General features: G+C 41.0%; 1 protein-coding gene across 2 annotated transcripts in view; it reads left to right on the forward strand.

Annotated features, from left to right (window-relative positions):
* Positions 1-15,565, forward strand: part of PTDSS1 (phosphatidylserine synthase 1) — a 76,159-nt gene that overhangs the window by 48,435 nt on the left and 12,159 nt on the right. For both annotated transcript variants that reach the window (XM_058275753.2, XM_058275752.2), the window contains 5 exons: positions 849-1,000; positions 3,150-3,291; positions 5,265-5,377; positions 8,416-8,481; positions 13,738-13,837. In XM_058275753.2, the coding sequence (XP_058131736.1) occupies positions 849-1,000; positions 3,150-3,291; positions 5,265-5,377; positions 8,416-8,481; positions 13,738-13,837 (573 nt within the window). The remainder of the gene's footprint in view (positions 1-848; positions 1,001-3,149; positions 3,292-5,264; positions 5,378-8,415; positions 8,482-13,737; positions 13,838-15,565) is intronic.

Here is a 15,565-nt window from a genome sequence, read left to right on the forward strand (position 1 = left end):
TAGCTAGTTAGTCCCAGAGAATAAAATTTGGCCATGTGTACAACATGTTTCTTGATGCCAATCATTGTCCTGACCCTCACTTAGAGACATGTACGTGTTAAATAGAGCTTCTGTTGACGTGCCCAGCGCTGCATAGAATCAATCTCTCCCTTGTCCCCATTGTACTTTATTTATGCCTCCATTATTACACCTGCCACAGGCTACCTTACTTACTGGTCATGGTTATCTGGATAAATATCTGACTCCTCCACTTGAGATCAAGACCCTTGATTACATTTTATCTCACCATCTTGTACCTCTTGGGTGCTTAATAAAAAATTGTCCTTTTTGGGCATCACCCAGTGTGAGGTTTCTTATTAAGCTCTCATTTTCCTACATTGTGTCATAAAGATCTACTTTTCTGCTCTCACGATTTACTCATTATTTTACCTAAATATCTATGAGTATTTCTGAAAATGCACAATTTGAATGCCTAAGCTAATAATTTTCAGGCTTATGCCAAGGCTTTGTTGTCATGTATGGAAACGTCTCCTTTTTCCCTCCTGGATACTTGTCATGCAGTTGTTATCCAATGTAATCAAATTGGTAGTATTTTTCAAGAAGGGCTTTCATTTCCTGAGAGCCCTAGATTAAAAAACAAACAGGAGATGTTGGATTATTATTATTTGCAAACAATCAGCAATATAAAAAACAAGAACTGGATTTCAGATCCTGTCATTAGGGAAAAATGAAATGTCAACTGCTTTTGCTAAAACTGTGTATTATAAAAAGGAAAGCTGTCTTTCTGTATGGTAACCCCTTTTTTTTTTTTTTTTTTACACTCACTGTCTTTTTCTTGTATTTCTCAGCTTTTCTTCATGCATCTTCTGCCAAATTTCGCTGAGTGCTGGTGGGATCAAGTCATTCTGGATATCCTGCTATGCAATGGTGGAGGAATCTGGCTGGGCATGGTAGTTTGCCGATTTTTAGAGATGAGAACTTACCACTGGGCAAGCTTTAAGTGAGTCATCTTTTTGGACATTATTCAAAGTTTTTCATAATGTATATTTAAGTGCTTTAGTAGGACACAGTGTCAGTATCATTGATGATACGGAATAAATTAATGTTAATAGTAGAAATTCATAAATGATTATGAACCTAATTTCAGGGATTCATCCAGAAAATGCTAAATCATTTAAAATTGTTGTCTCTCCCACTGTTAACAACCTCCTGATTCCAAGTATTCTCAAATCCATCTCCTCCTCTTTATCTGTCACCTCAGCCTGCTTTCAGTCTCCCACCACTGGTGTAGTTATTTCCTGCCACCCGGTTAATCCCTAGAGTCCTTCTCTCACTAGTAGTACTTGAGTGATCTTATGAATGTCAGAGTCCTCATGTCATCCCTGTGATAGCTTGTCATGGTCTTCCAGATGAAGTGTAGGCTCTTGGGCTCGGCAGGCAAGGTCCCTTTCTCCACCCCCATCAAGCCCCCAGGCCCCAGCACCTGTGCACATAGCCTCCTCTTACTGGGATTTGACCTTATCCTTTCCTCTCCTGACTCAGCTCAGTTTCCAGCTCTTCTGGAAGCCTCCCTGGCTCTCTAGCTAAGTTGCATTTCCCTCTTCTCTGCTTCTTCCATAGAAGACAGAACATACCTGTGTCACTGCTTTATCTTTCTTCCTTGAACTTGCTCCTCAACCTGACTGCCATTGATGGAGAAGTTCAAGGAGAGGAATGTAGTAGTGATAATAAAAGTAGTGGTAGTTTTTATTGTGTTGAAAACTGTAACATATATAGCAAAATATGAGCATTTGCCCACATCTTTAAATATTCGCCTAAAACAGCACTATAAAGGGATTCTTTGTATCCCAGAATTGGGATAAACCATCACATTTGTAGCCAGTTCCCTTATATGGTCATTTAATTGTCTTCAGGTTTTAGCTTTTATGTAGAAGGCTGGAGTGAACATTATTAAACTTATATCTTTTTGTGCATCTCTGATTTTTTATAAATAAATTCTTAGCAGGTTACACCAATTTATACTCTTGCCTATAATGGATAAATGTGTCCATTTCACTGTGCTTTTGAATTTGCATTTTAACCTTTGTTAATTTTATCACATATATAATTGTATGATATTGGGTTTCTATTCTATGTCTATTGGATTTCTTCTCTTAGGTTTTTTAAGAAAATGATATGAATAGTTTTTCATAAATGTGATTTTATTTTCCATTTTGTCAGTTCCACTTTTAATTTTATTTGTGGTGGATTTTTTTTAAACATCAAAATCTTTCCTTTTTTTTTTTTGTTGTTGTTGTTGAGATAAATGTTCACCTGCATTTTCTTCTAGTCCTTTCATGATTTTATTGTTTTTATTGTAAGTAACTTATTGAACCTACCTGAAATTTATTTTGGAATGTGGTATAAGGGGAAGATTCATAGTGTTTTTGCAGATGATTAGCCAATTATCCCCATGCCCTTTATTACATCTTTTCTTTGGCCACTGAGTTGAAGAGATTCTTTTAAAAATAGATGTGAGGTAATATATAATGTCACAAAACTGTGTCTGTGGTAAGCATTGTTCCCAGGGAGCTTTCTAAGCGTTTATCTTAGCCATGCATCAACCCTAGGGGTAGACACCTTAGTTTTAGGGCTGATGCATTTGAGATTTCAGTGTAGTAACTTGCCTAAGGACTCACAGCCAGTAAGCAATTGAGTCAGAATGACGCACAGGGTAAAGAAGTGATGTGGGTGACCTGAAGAATAATACAGAGTATCTTCTCTGTTTCACCAAATGCTCTGACCTGGGAGATGAGCACTATGAGTTTGCTAACCTTGCCAGTTCTCTTTAATACCTGTCAGCTTCTTTTGCCACTAACTCACAAATTAAGACGTATCCTGCCTCTGCCCCTGACCTGACCTCTGACTGTACTGACAGCCTTGTGCAGTGCCTGTCACCACTGAAATTCCCCTTCTAGTGTGCTGCTTTCACTGCTCCACCTGTGTCTGGAGAGGCCATTGTTTGAAAGATGATTCAAATAGAAAGGGATCTCTTTGTTCTGAGCATTTGTTATAAAATTGTCAATGTACAATTTTTTCTTGTCTTTTTTTTTTTTTTTTACCCCTTCTCTTATCTTTGGATTTTCACCAGCACCATCCTTCTCTTACAGGGACATCCATACCACCACTGGGAAAATCAAAAGAGCCGTGCTGCAGTTCACTCCTGCTAGCTGGACCTATGTGAGGTGGTTTGACCCCAAATCTTCATTTCAGAGAGTGGCTGGAATATACCTTTTCATGATCATCTGGCAGGTATTTTTTTCAGATGGCCAGAAGTAGAAAAAATAAATATAAAACCTTTCTGGGAATTTAGGCTTAATGATGTTAATTTACATTGCTCATCAACTAGATGCTTTAGAAGAGAAACTCCGGCTTATAGAATAAACAAAATGGTGTTGTAACTAAGATCTAGTTTCACTGTGAAGACTTTAAAAAAGTATGTTTCTCTAAATTACAAATGAGGAACAGATTAGACTTCCCTGAAAGAAACCAATGCTTGGCACCCACCCTAAATGAGTTAGGTGTCAGATGCTTCTTAGAAGCATCATTTTCAGGACCACTGGAACAAATGGACAGACTTTGCTAACATTCCAGCAGTGTTTGTTAAAATTGTGCCTCACCTGGTCCCACTTTGGGTAATTTTAGAGTGCTAAATAAAGAAGCCCTCTGCCAGCTGTGGGAAAGTAGAGCGCCTGGCAGCTCTGGATCCTCCAGAATGTCATGGTGGATGGAGAGAAGCTGAAGTTCCAAGCAGACCTTTACCTTACTGAAGGAATCCAGACAGCTGAAGATCTGGAAAAGGCTTATCAAATAGCAAACATCTCATTTTTCTAGAGATGGGCTTTTTAGTGATCCATCATTCCCCAGGTTGTGTCACAACTTTAGAGAATAGCCGAGGAAATCCAACTTTTACCCAAAGGGTCCTTCAGAAGCATTACAGATACATATATATGTATTTAGTAGGTAAGGGAGATTGAACCCAGGACCTCGTGCTTGGGAGGCAGGAGCTCAACCACTGAGCTACTTCTGCCCCCTACAGTTAATATTTTGAGCCCTGTGCACAAAATACTCCCAACATAAAGAAAATACCAGCATGTGCCACTTTGAAGACTGACAGTTTTCCTTGTCCACACACTTACCTTAATAAATGAAGTATATATGCACAGAAATCTCCACGGTTTGGAGACGTCTATATTTTTAGAAATGGATTGGAGTTAAGATTTACTTTCTTAGGGCAAATGTGACAGAAGCCATACGTTTTCTTGTATTCAAAAAACTGGAGGAATGATGCATCAAGGGGAGAGGCAGTCACTGGATGGAACCGTCTGGGCAGCACTCCTGGGTGCTCACCTCTCCCATGGGTGTGGACTGCACTGTGATCAGCTCCCCATTGTGCTGTGAAGTAGTGGACCGTTTTTAAAAAATTTTTTAACCTTGGAGTCAGCACTGTGGGAAAACAACGCAGGTTTTATGCCATTGAACTGCACCTGCCAGTTCATTTCTGTTTCCGAGAAACTGTGACCTTGTGTCGTCAAGCTGCTTGCTTGAGATGTAGGAGAGAAATGCAGGAACCAGGCTCCAAGCGTCGAGCAGGCACATCCCAGCCGCACTCCCTGTAGTGCTGCCAAGGACTCATCGTGATGGACTGTGCCAGGATGCTGACCTTGGGAGCTTGCCGCTGCCCCTGGGTGACGCTGGGGCCATTTTTAAAAGCTGCTGTAGGCTGTCATCTGCTCAGTGCCAGCATGTGCAAGACATGCTCACAGTCCCTGATCAGTGCTGCAGCCTCTTTGGGTTGTTAAAGGCTTTACTTTCTGACAGTCGGACTTCTTTAAGACATGGCCTGATTTCTGCAAGGCTGCGTAGATGTTCGGTGGCACGTTTGTGTTCATGAATGCTCCTGTTCTCAGAGTATTTCTCTTCTGACTGTCCCAAGGGATCACACACATGACCCAAGTGACAATCATGCAAACCAGGAAACATGACAAATAGCTGATGTCCTGATCCCCAGTGTGTCCCCACCACCACCCAGCACCTCTCCCTTAGGCCCCGATTAGCTGGCACCCATATTGTACTGCTCTTCACTTGTTTCAATGGCAGCCCTTAGAAGACACCATATAGTTCCTGAAAATGCTTTGAACATACCAATTATTTTTAGTTGTAGGAAAATACGATTATGACTTAGCATAAAGTACCAGCTTGACTCATTTCTTCCTCTTTTTCAGCTGACTGAGTTGAATACCTTCTTCTTGAAGCATATCTTTGTGTTCCAAGCCAGCCATCCATTGAGTTGGTGTAGAATTCTCTTTATTGGTGGCATTACGGCCCCCACAGTGAGGTAATTCTCTGCAAGCCTGACTGTCATTTGAGGATGTTGGTCTACTTTGTGTTCTGTTTAGCCTAAGGGAAGTCATAAACTAGCAGATTTTCCATGAAAATGCCATTCAGAATATTAAGAAAATGGTTTATTCTCAGGTCTAAATAGAATTATTGGGGCCTTAGAAAGAGAAAGTGAATAATCAATAGTACATCAATAGTACTATCCCCTTCACAATATTTTTTTTTTTGCTATTTTTTTTTCCTTAATATCCAAATTTAGCAAAATAAGCAGAAGGGACTCTAAATTTTGTTACAGTGAACTTATTGGAAAATACAAAAATTTTGTGGTAGAACTGAAGTTATATATGACATTACTTTTACAATGAAACTTTATTAACTTTTTCAAACTCATTTGAGCCAATTTCCTATTAAAGTGTCCAGTATCACTGAGATAAGTTTGGGTGGGCATATGCCTTTCTTTCCTTGGATTCGGGAAGGACCTTCGAGATAGGGCATTATTCAGAGACTGCCCCTTACATTGACTCATCCCCGTGAATTTCAAAGCAATGCAATTACCTTTGCTTCACTTCTCCTGTTTAGAAATGACATTTAATGTATATGGAGTACCAACACAGTAGCAGCATCAAAGATCTCTACCCGATTGATGTGAATATAAACTAAGAGGTTAAAAGGTTATCTCTTCAAAAGCTCTTAGGTAACTTAGTTCCATCATTTTTAACGCTTGCAAACCACACAAGTAGAGGGCTTCACTGTGAGAAGCGTGCTGCCCAGCCAGGCAGCACCTTCTCTTATTCATTATTTTATTATTTAATGTATTTAGCTTCTAATATCCCTAGATGCTTTACCAAACTAAGCAAATAAGACCATCCTGAGCCTTCTGGCATTAAGGCCAAAACTTTCAGCTCTTTTTTTTTAATGAGCCAAACAAGAAAGTACCAGTTGGTGACCAGCTGCCCTTTGAGACTTTATAGGCCAGGTCTACTGAAGGAGTCATCTCATAAATGCTGTTATCCCTGGATGGTATGGAGTCTCCCTCCCCATTTAAATTTTAATTTAATTTGAGACTTGCAGTTATTTTCAGGAACAATTAATAGTTGCTCTCCATAAAATTAAGAGCAATCAACCAAGTCAATAAGGGGGAAAAGGAAGCTCTTCTTATAAAATAAAATAGCGGGGTGGGGGTGGTGGGGGTGAATGGGGACCTCATATTTTTTGAATGTAGTATTTTTTAAAAAATGAATAAATTGAGTAGAATTTGGGGAAAAAAAAAAAAAAAGAAAAAGGAGGCACAAACATATCCTGCCAGAAATGCCTTCAGAAAGTGGGTATATACAAAAGAAGGGGCATAACAATACATAATATATAATTTACAATTCCATAAAATGATACTAAAATGTAAGCCCTAAAAATAAAAATAAATACATAATCAGCTAAAAAAAAAAAAAAAAAAGCAAATCACATTTGATTTATGATGAAATTTCAATGTTGCTGAACATTCCAAAACAATACCAGCCACTAAACATCACATTTTCAACTTTGGAGAGCACCTCAAAATTTTAGCCAAACCTTATGGATTTCTACACAATTCTTTGTTCTAAAACATCCTTACTTTCTGTGCTCTTGCTGCTTGATGCAGTTCCTGTGTAAAGGGATGCTTTGACAACTTCCTTGGAAAGATTCAAGTACTCAACAGTTTAATGCAGCCATCCCAATTGGCAAATACCAGGTCCTAAAAGGAGATAAGAGCTGGGAGCTGGGGGGGAACTCATATACTGCATCTTTATTTTCTCCCTTTTTGATAAGGCACGCACACAGAACTGCTTTGAGAAGCTATTTGAGTGAACATTCTATTACTCTGATAATAAAAGTGCAATATCCTGGAATGGGTGCAAACGGAAGGTAAAATAGCAGAATTGATAAAATGCAATTAGGTAATGAAAATGTGAAGTTAGATGAAACTGAATTCTTTGTAACGAGAATTCTCTACTCAGGTCTTTCGGGGGGAGGAGGTGATTATACATGGATGAGCTTTAGGTATCTGTGTATCCCCGAAGCTGAATGCGATGTTTTGTGTACATATTTTATGTGCCTCTGTTATAGCTTTCATCAGATCCTCAAAGGAGTCTGTGGTCCCAAAAAAGATGGTGAGCCACTAGTTCAGTTGCTCCTTGTGAAGGGAAGGAGTGATTTCAGGGGTAATGACAGGGCACTTAGCCTGTGCTGGCCCTGTGGCAGCCGTTCACCACCTGTGGCTTTTGACCACTGGAAATGTGCCTAGTCCATGTTGAAATGAGCTGTAAGTGCAAAATTACTTTGAAAATAATCCATTTCAAAGACTTTGTATGAAAAAAGAATATAAGATGCCTCATTCCAGTGTTTTTGATATCTGGGGTTAAATATATATTATTTTTTTAATGTAAAAAAATATTAAAATTAATTTTATCGGTTTCTTTTTTAACATGGCATCTTGAAATTGCATTTGTGGCTCGTATTATATTACTCGTGGAAGGTGCTGCTCTAAGCCTTTAAACACCTTGCCGTTATCTCTTTTCTGGTCTGGTCAGTCACGACATCACTGGCATTCAGTAACTGTGAAGTGCAGCTGGGGTCTCCAGTTTCTGAGAGCCAAAAATCTGTATATATCTTGCCTGGTGACAACGAGGAACCTTGTCCACAAACAGCCATGAGCAGTGGAGTAGACCCTCAAGAATCACCTCTTTGGAGAGAGAAGGAAGCTCCTACCTGGGGTTCCTTGCTCAGGGCTCTGGAGGGTCCATGGCCGAGTCAAGACCACCTTTGTCAATAAACTGGTTCTTTAAACTGCTCCCTCCCACAGCTGTCTAACCAAAACCCCCAACCTCCTAAGGAATGTTCCCACTGGCATTGGCTCTCTTTTTTCCTTTAATAGAACTAGACCAGGCAGCTCAAGTTCATTGAACAAGGCAGGGTATTTGTTATATTCACTCCGTCAAAGGTATTTAACTCTAGATTTGTTCCTCTAGAAGGTCTTGATGAATTCCAACTTGGTTCTTTCAGACAGTACTACGCTTACCTCACCGACACGCAGTGCAAGCGCGTAGGAACACAGTGCTGGGTGTTTGGGTGAGTAATCCAGCAAGGGAGAGGCTTAAAAACCACGTCGGTCTCTGAATTTCTTTGGTCACTCAGTGCCTTTCTGTAGTTTTACTCTGAAAGCAGATGGACAAGGATCGCTGTTATTTTATATACCTTCCATGTTTAAACATTCCCTTTTCTGATTCAAGCTTAGAATAGTTACTTGGCAAATTGTAGACAAAGGTTGTAGAAAAGCTGCTTTTTTATCCAAAAAAAAAAAAAATCATGAAATCAGAAGCTACCTCTCACATAGAACTCTGAGACATTGTTTTATGAAATAAATTGGATAGAAAAGGGATTAGTTGAATTCCATCTTGAGTTTGGAACATCATCCCTTTTTGGGCTTACCCATACTTCATTTTACTTTCACAACCAAAGGACCCCTGGAGAGGCAGGCGGAGGGGAGGGAGAGGGGTGTTAATTATAGAGTTTCTGTTTGGGGTAACGGAAAACGTTTGGTAATGGATGGTGGTGATGGTAGCACAACATTGTGAATATTATGAATGTGAATTATATATTTGAATGTGGTTAAAAGGGGATTTTTTAAAAAAGGGATCCCGTGAAATAGCTGATTGCTCTATACTGAGGTAGAGCTTTACTATACCAAAGGAAACTAAGACATAGCTGCATGGTCACAATTTATTGTCTTCTTACAGATAAGAATGCTGTATCTTAATTAGTTATTATTTAACCAATTTGAAAAAGACTGTAGGTTATCTAGTATAACCCCAATTGTTCAACATGAGACCCTCCTTAGCACCTCAGGTAAGTGGCGCCTCAGCTTAAAATTCATCCACAGTTTACCATCCCTTTAGCAACAGAAGTGCCAGAGATAGCCAGCAAATCGGTACTTGAAAAGCTTCATCCCTGAGTTAGACCTCTGTTCTAAATCAGTGTGGCACTGTAAAAGAAATTTAGTGAAAATTTGTAATAGAGAAGAAATTTCTTTCAAAATATTTTTAAACAATAACTTTTAAAAAATTAAAAACAGGCATATTGATAAAAATTCAGAAGAGAATATATTAATAGAAGAAACGAAAGATCACCCAAAAAGCCACCCAGTTCAGAGATAATTGCTCTTAACAGTGTCACTCCTTCCATACATTTCTCTGTGTGTGTGTGTGTGTTTGTGTGCGCGTGCACCCCAGCTCTCAATCCTGATTCTGAGAGGTTCTATAATTTCTAAGAATTAAAACGGTGATACTCAAGTTAGATTTGGGTGATTTTTTTCCTCTAGAAAAAAAGCTTGTTTCTTGTAAATTCTGTGGGGTAAGCTGATTTTTCTACCCAAAGTGATTGCAGCTTAAAGGTTGATAAGGTGGATTAGATTTCCTTTGTTCTTTTGTAATCCATACACCTACCAGATTTCTAATGCACTGAGCAAAGGAGACTTTGCCCTCTGGGAGTGTAAGGACACAGTTCTGTGCCAGCAAGGAGGGATGTGGGCTTTCCTTCTTCATGTCTTGTTGGAGCAGTGGGTGATCCTTCTTGCATTTGAGTTCTTCCCACATGCATTTTTTCCTACACATTTAAAAGTCCTTGGCAAGGTCTTGTCTTTTGTGGAGTGGATATTTTCCACAGAACTATATCCATTTACCTGCTGAGAAAAAGGAGAGGGAGGTAGTGTTAGGTAAGTTTCCTTCTAATTGGCTGGCTAAAAAATATAACACCCATGAGAGAAGGAGTGGCCAAGATGCTCTAGGCTAGGGGTGGCGGAAAGGGTGCTGCAAAAGTCAGTGTCTGCTTGGGAAATGGTTAAAATAAAGATGCAAAGGGGGAAATAACTTGGCTTATCTAGCATTCTTTGTTGAGAATGGAGGAATCACAGAACAGTGCTTTCAAGACTGAGGACTCCTCCGAGAACTCCCGTACCGTGCTGAACAATAGCCAGGCCCCTCGTAAATCCCACACAGCAGACCCTGCGTGAGCACTGGCGACAGCGGCCCCCCACCCCAATACCCTCAGCCAGTGCCCCTCGGAGGCCACCGACTCCCCTCTCCTGCCCTGTTCTTTCCCCCTACCTCCCCGTTACCTCCATTTTATTTCCTCTCCTATTACTACAGGGATTGCTTAAATGTCCCGTTTCCTGTACTAACTCCACTAATTGTTTCACAGCATTCCGTTCATGAATTCTGGAATGATTTCAGGCTGTCCAGGGTGTGGAGAGTGGAGTGGACATGCTACCTTGAACACAGTCCCTAAGTGCCTTGGGGGGGTGGGGGTGCGGGACATGGGGCAAGGGTCAGTTCTCCCTCCTAAGAGGGTGCTTTTTGTCTCCTGTAAATAGTAAAAAGTTGGTATTACCTGCTCATGTAACTCAGTCCAGATGGCAGTGTGGCCCCCTACAGATTCACCACCGAGCTGAGCTTTTAAACATTTTATTCTTAAATGTGCTGTGCAGAAGAGCAAAGACTCCCTCCAGCTACCCCTGAGAAAGCCAGAGGGTGAAATAGTTGGCATTTGGAAAAGCACCTTATGTTATTTCAGCTAGGTGGGAATTTTAGAACAAGACTGATGGAAACCAAATTCAGTTGTGGGGTTTATAACAGCTTTACCTTTCTCTCTCTCCACCACACCCCAATTACATTTGAACTTCTGTGCCTCAGAGGAAGAGTATTCGCCTGGCTTCTGAGGAAAAGTTGTTTTGCCACCTGGTCCCAGAAGGGAGGAGGCTGAGGCTTGGCCAGGACAGGAGTGGGAAGTCCCTTTTCCTCTTCCCCGGGTTCTTGGCTTGGCCTTTGTCTCCTCCCTGCACTATCAAGTCATTGCCATCCCCCTCGTGCCCGTTGTTTCACCTCACGTCTTCTCCTTCCCATCCACCAGCCCCACCTCTGTTTCCCGCCCTTGGCGCTTACCCTGCTGGGTAGATTTCTAGCCAGTTTCCCTGCTTCTGGTATCTTCCTGAAAGAGTAGCAGCCATTCGAGTCTCAGTACAAAAGTAATATTAATTTTCTAGAAGGAGGTTTTAATTATGAATCCCGCTGGGGGGTCAGAGATAATGCTGAGGGGCACTGGCTGGTGTTTAAGGGATTCGTATATCCCAATTCCCACCCCTTCCACCATCTCCACAGCGCCACCCTGGTCCGTTTGCCTGGAATTTTGCTATAGCCTTCTACCTGCTGAGCTCCCTGCTTCTGCTCTTCTTTACTTCAGTTCCCAGCTCAGTAGCTAGAATGTTCTTATTACAATGTAAAGCGAGTCATGTTAAATGCTGTGTTCTAAACCCTCTAGGGGCTGATGTCTCCCACACACTGAAAGCCACGCCCTTGGGATGGCTCTCAGGGCCCCTGTGACCTCTCCGATTTCAACTCACCCTGCTCCATGCTGTGCCTTTCACATGCCAGAGCCTCAGCCTGGGGGACCCTCCTTACCCACGTGACCCCCCAGCTGGCTCCCTCACCTCCTTCTAGTCTTTGCTAAACTCTCACCTTCTCAGTTCAAGACCACATGGTCCGTAGCTAAGCTGAGATTCCTTAGCAAGTAGAAGCAAATAGTACCCTAAAGTTGCAGACTGGAATACAACCTAGATATACTATAAGTCTTTATGAAACCAGCTGAGTGGATCCCGACCAGGCTTTTCCTGAAATGAAATAGAATAGAAAATGTCAGAATAAGGTTAAAATAAACTTTTGTTTCAGGTGTGTGCCTATTTGTGTGTATGTGAGTGTGTGGGTGCTGGGGCACAGTGTAAACTGTATTTCTTGCTACGGGTCAGAGATCACAAAGGTTTGAGAGACACAGCTCTGGTCTGCTGATCTCCGTGTTGTTGCAAGGTGGCTCTTAGGAATCTAGTAGAAATCTCTCATAATAAACTTTTTAGGGTGGCCTGTCGGGCTCAAGGATAGAGAGGCTTGGGCTTCATACTTTCATTTGTAGGAATTCTTCAGGAAGTCCCGGGCAAAGATTAAATAATCCTTTTCATTTCTCACGGGCCCCCCTACCTCTCTCCGTGCAGGGTGGAAGTAACAAAAGTTCAAGTGCCATCTAGTGTCAGAGCACACTCTAGACTTAATTACAGTGAAGCTCATGGGACGCTGAAAAGCTTCTTTCCCTGTGTCCCTCAGCTCAGATGATGCTTTCTCACATTTGCACACCCTCTTTGGGGGGAAGAGGGTGTGGCCTTAAGGATGCAAGCCAACCATTCTGAAACCATATTTGGCTGCCGCCAGAGGAAAAGGCAGTCCCAAAGTCTAAAAAGTACATTAGGGGGATTTTCCCTCTCCGCTGCCTTGCTGCAATGGTGCTAATTCCTGGAATTCAGTTGTTTAGAGCCATCCGACCACTGGCAGTGACTATTGTGTCCACCAGCGGGCAGGGAGATCAAGGGCCTTCTAGACTCCTCACCTTTTTAGGGAATATCTGCGCAAGTATCCCAATCCCTAATTGTCCAAATTCCACCTCGAGCAAGGGACACCTAAAATTGAGCGGTATAAAACTATTCTTATGCAGTCCTTGGATCACGGGACCAGTGTTATAACCCTCACCTCCTCCATTCTCCTCCTTAAGCTGTGACTCTTAATAAAGGTCTGATTCTTATATTTGTGAATGAGGATATAGAACGCACATGTGGCTTTTGTCTTTAGTGTTTTAATTAAAGCATAAAAGCATGTTTTGTTTTGTTTTGTTTTTTGTTTTTATACTTAAACTTACCAGAATTACCCGCTTACAGATCAAGAGAGGATAAAGGGTCTTTATTGCCAGCAGAAACCAGAGATATGTAATCTGGAAATAGAAGGCTGTGGAGGGAATATGATCCCTGCCTTCAAGTATTCAAAGACTGTCACTTGGAAAGTGACCCTGAATGACTGCTGAGGACAGAGTTAGGACTCAGGAGGCCAATGCCAGCCCAAGGCAAGGGAAAACTTTCCAACAGCTCGAGAGGTTTGGCAGTGGAGCCAGCTGCCTTGCAAAGGTGGAAGGGTCCTGAGCTGAGAGGGTGCAGCAGAGATGGCCTGCGGGTCTACCACAGATGGGATAGGGGCTCTGCGTTAGAGGAAACCAGGGGCCTCCAGCCATGAAAACTCATGCATTGAGATTTTGGTGTGGGAGGAAGGAAGAGGTTAAAAATGTATATATATTTACTGTATTATTATTTATGAAGAATTGTCATTCTGTGAGGTACATGGTACCTGTGTTTTGGGCAGAAATCTTGTGACCAGTTGAATTGTTTGAAGGAGTAATACCAATTCCTGGTAATGTATATCCTCTGCTGAAAAGGTATTTAACCTATTGTTCTCTGTTTAGGGTCATTGGTTTCCTGGAAGCTATTGTTTGCATAAAATTCGGTCAAGATCTCTTCTCCAAGACCCAAATACTCTACGTCGTCCTGTGGCTTCTATGTGTGGTAGGTCATTACTTTTTGACCCCTGACTTAGCTAAACTCCCATGTGTCTCTTTAAAAACAAAACAGAATGAAACAGTGCTCTCTTGGGTACCATGTTTCCTTGGCAATTCATAGAAAGAAGTTCCACTTGTAATACCCCTGAGATTGGCTATAGGCTGTTGCAGTCTAAAGTTCAAGAATAAAGCACAAAGCCCCACAGGGCATCTGCAATGGGTCCCCTTGCAGGTTCCAGTCAGATGTCCCAGCAGGTGCCCCATAGGGGGACTGATTTAACTTCCAGGAATTCATACAGGTGCGAACAATTGAAAGACTGCCAGGAAGGGGCATGAGCAATTACAGTGCCCTCTCCTTCATTTCAGCACCAAACCTTATACATTTTAGCATGCATATTATTTTGCACAGGGTTTTATATAAAAAAAGGCTGTGCTATAGTTCATAGGTAGCATAAGACATTTTCAAAAGTAACCAGACTAGCAGTTTCTGCCCTGTTGGCCAACATTATAACTCAGCTGTGTACAAGACCACACAGACTGTGGTTGTGGTTTAGCCTGGGCTGGGAGCTCTGTTACTAGGCAAGGAGCTCAGCCCCTCGGGGCCTCTTTCTCATCTTTAAAGTGAAGTAAGATCTTACCCAGCTTAAACAGCTTGTGACTGCCCTTCGTAATTGAATTGTTAATGCTCCTTAATTTAATATAGTAATTTAAAGTTATTTTGGATAAAAGTTCTTATTTTCCATTTAAATCACTTTTACTTGGACTATAAAATTAACCTGAGCACTTTTTAAAAAAATCCCTGTTCCATTCTTACTCTTTTCTCTGGGCTAGGTACACAAGTAGCCTGGGGAGAACTTAACTCTATTTTCTGTTTTTTGTTTTTTATTTAATAACAATTTATTGAAGTATATCATTCATACATGAATACACGTAAATAATAAGTATATAGTGAAAGTTGTGAACTTAGAAAACAATCACACATAACATCATACAGGGCTCCCATATCTCACCCAAAGCCTTTTTTTATAACCATAGAAAATTCAAGCCTACTTAAAAGTAGAGAGAATGTATACCCGTCTTCCAGTTTCAACAGCGATCAGCTCAGTCTTGTGTCCTGTGTATGCCATCCCCACTCTTCCCACCCTGACTTAGTTTGAAGCAGATCCACCTTTAATCTTTCAGCTGTATGTCTAAAAGAAAATAATACTTCCTTTTTGTGGTTAAACACAACCACCATCCCATTATCACACCTGAGAAAGAATGAACAGTAATTCCTTAATATTATCAACATCTAATCAGTGTTCATGTTAATAGTTTTCTCTTGAATTTCATGGGGTTTTTAACAGCTTGATTGAATCAATTTACTAATTGTGATTGGCGGTCATGTTTTTTAGGTCTCTTTTAATCTGTAGGTTTTCTCTCCAGTATTCTCTGTCTCTTGCTTGCAGTTTATTTGTTAAAGAAACCAGCTCTTTTGTCCTGTAGATTTTCCCACAGTCTGGATTTTACTGATTGTATCTTGGACTGTAATTTAACATATGTCTTTGTCTTCTGTATTTCCTGTAAATCGGTAGTTGACTCTAGAGAATTAATCAGATTCAGGTCTAATTTTTTTTCTTTGTATTTTTTAAGTGTCTTTTAATGCCTTTTGCAGCATCTATTTTTAGGATTACTTGTTAGAAATCCTAACTGTGCCAGGCTACCTTGAGCCTGTGCTATCCTGTTTCATCTCGAA

The sequence above is a fragment of the Dasypus novemcinctus genome, chromosome 14, assembly GCF_030445035.2.
Source record: "Dasypus novemcinctus isolate mDasNov1 chromosome 14, mDasNov1.1.hap2, whole genome shotgun sequence".
Classification (NCBI taxonomy): Eukaryota; Metazoa; Chordata; class Mammalia; order Cingulata; family Dasypodidae; genus Dasypus; species Dasypus novemcinctus.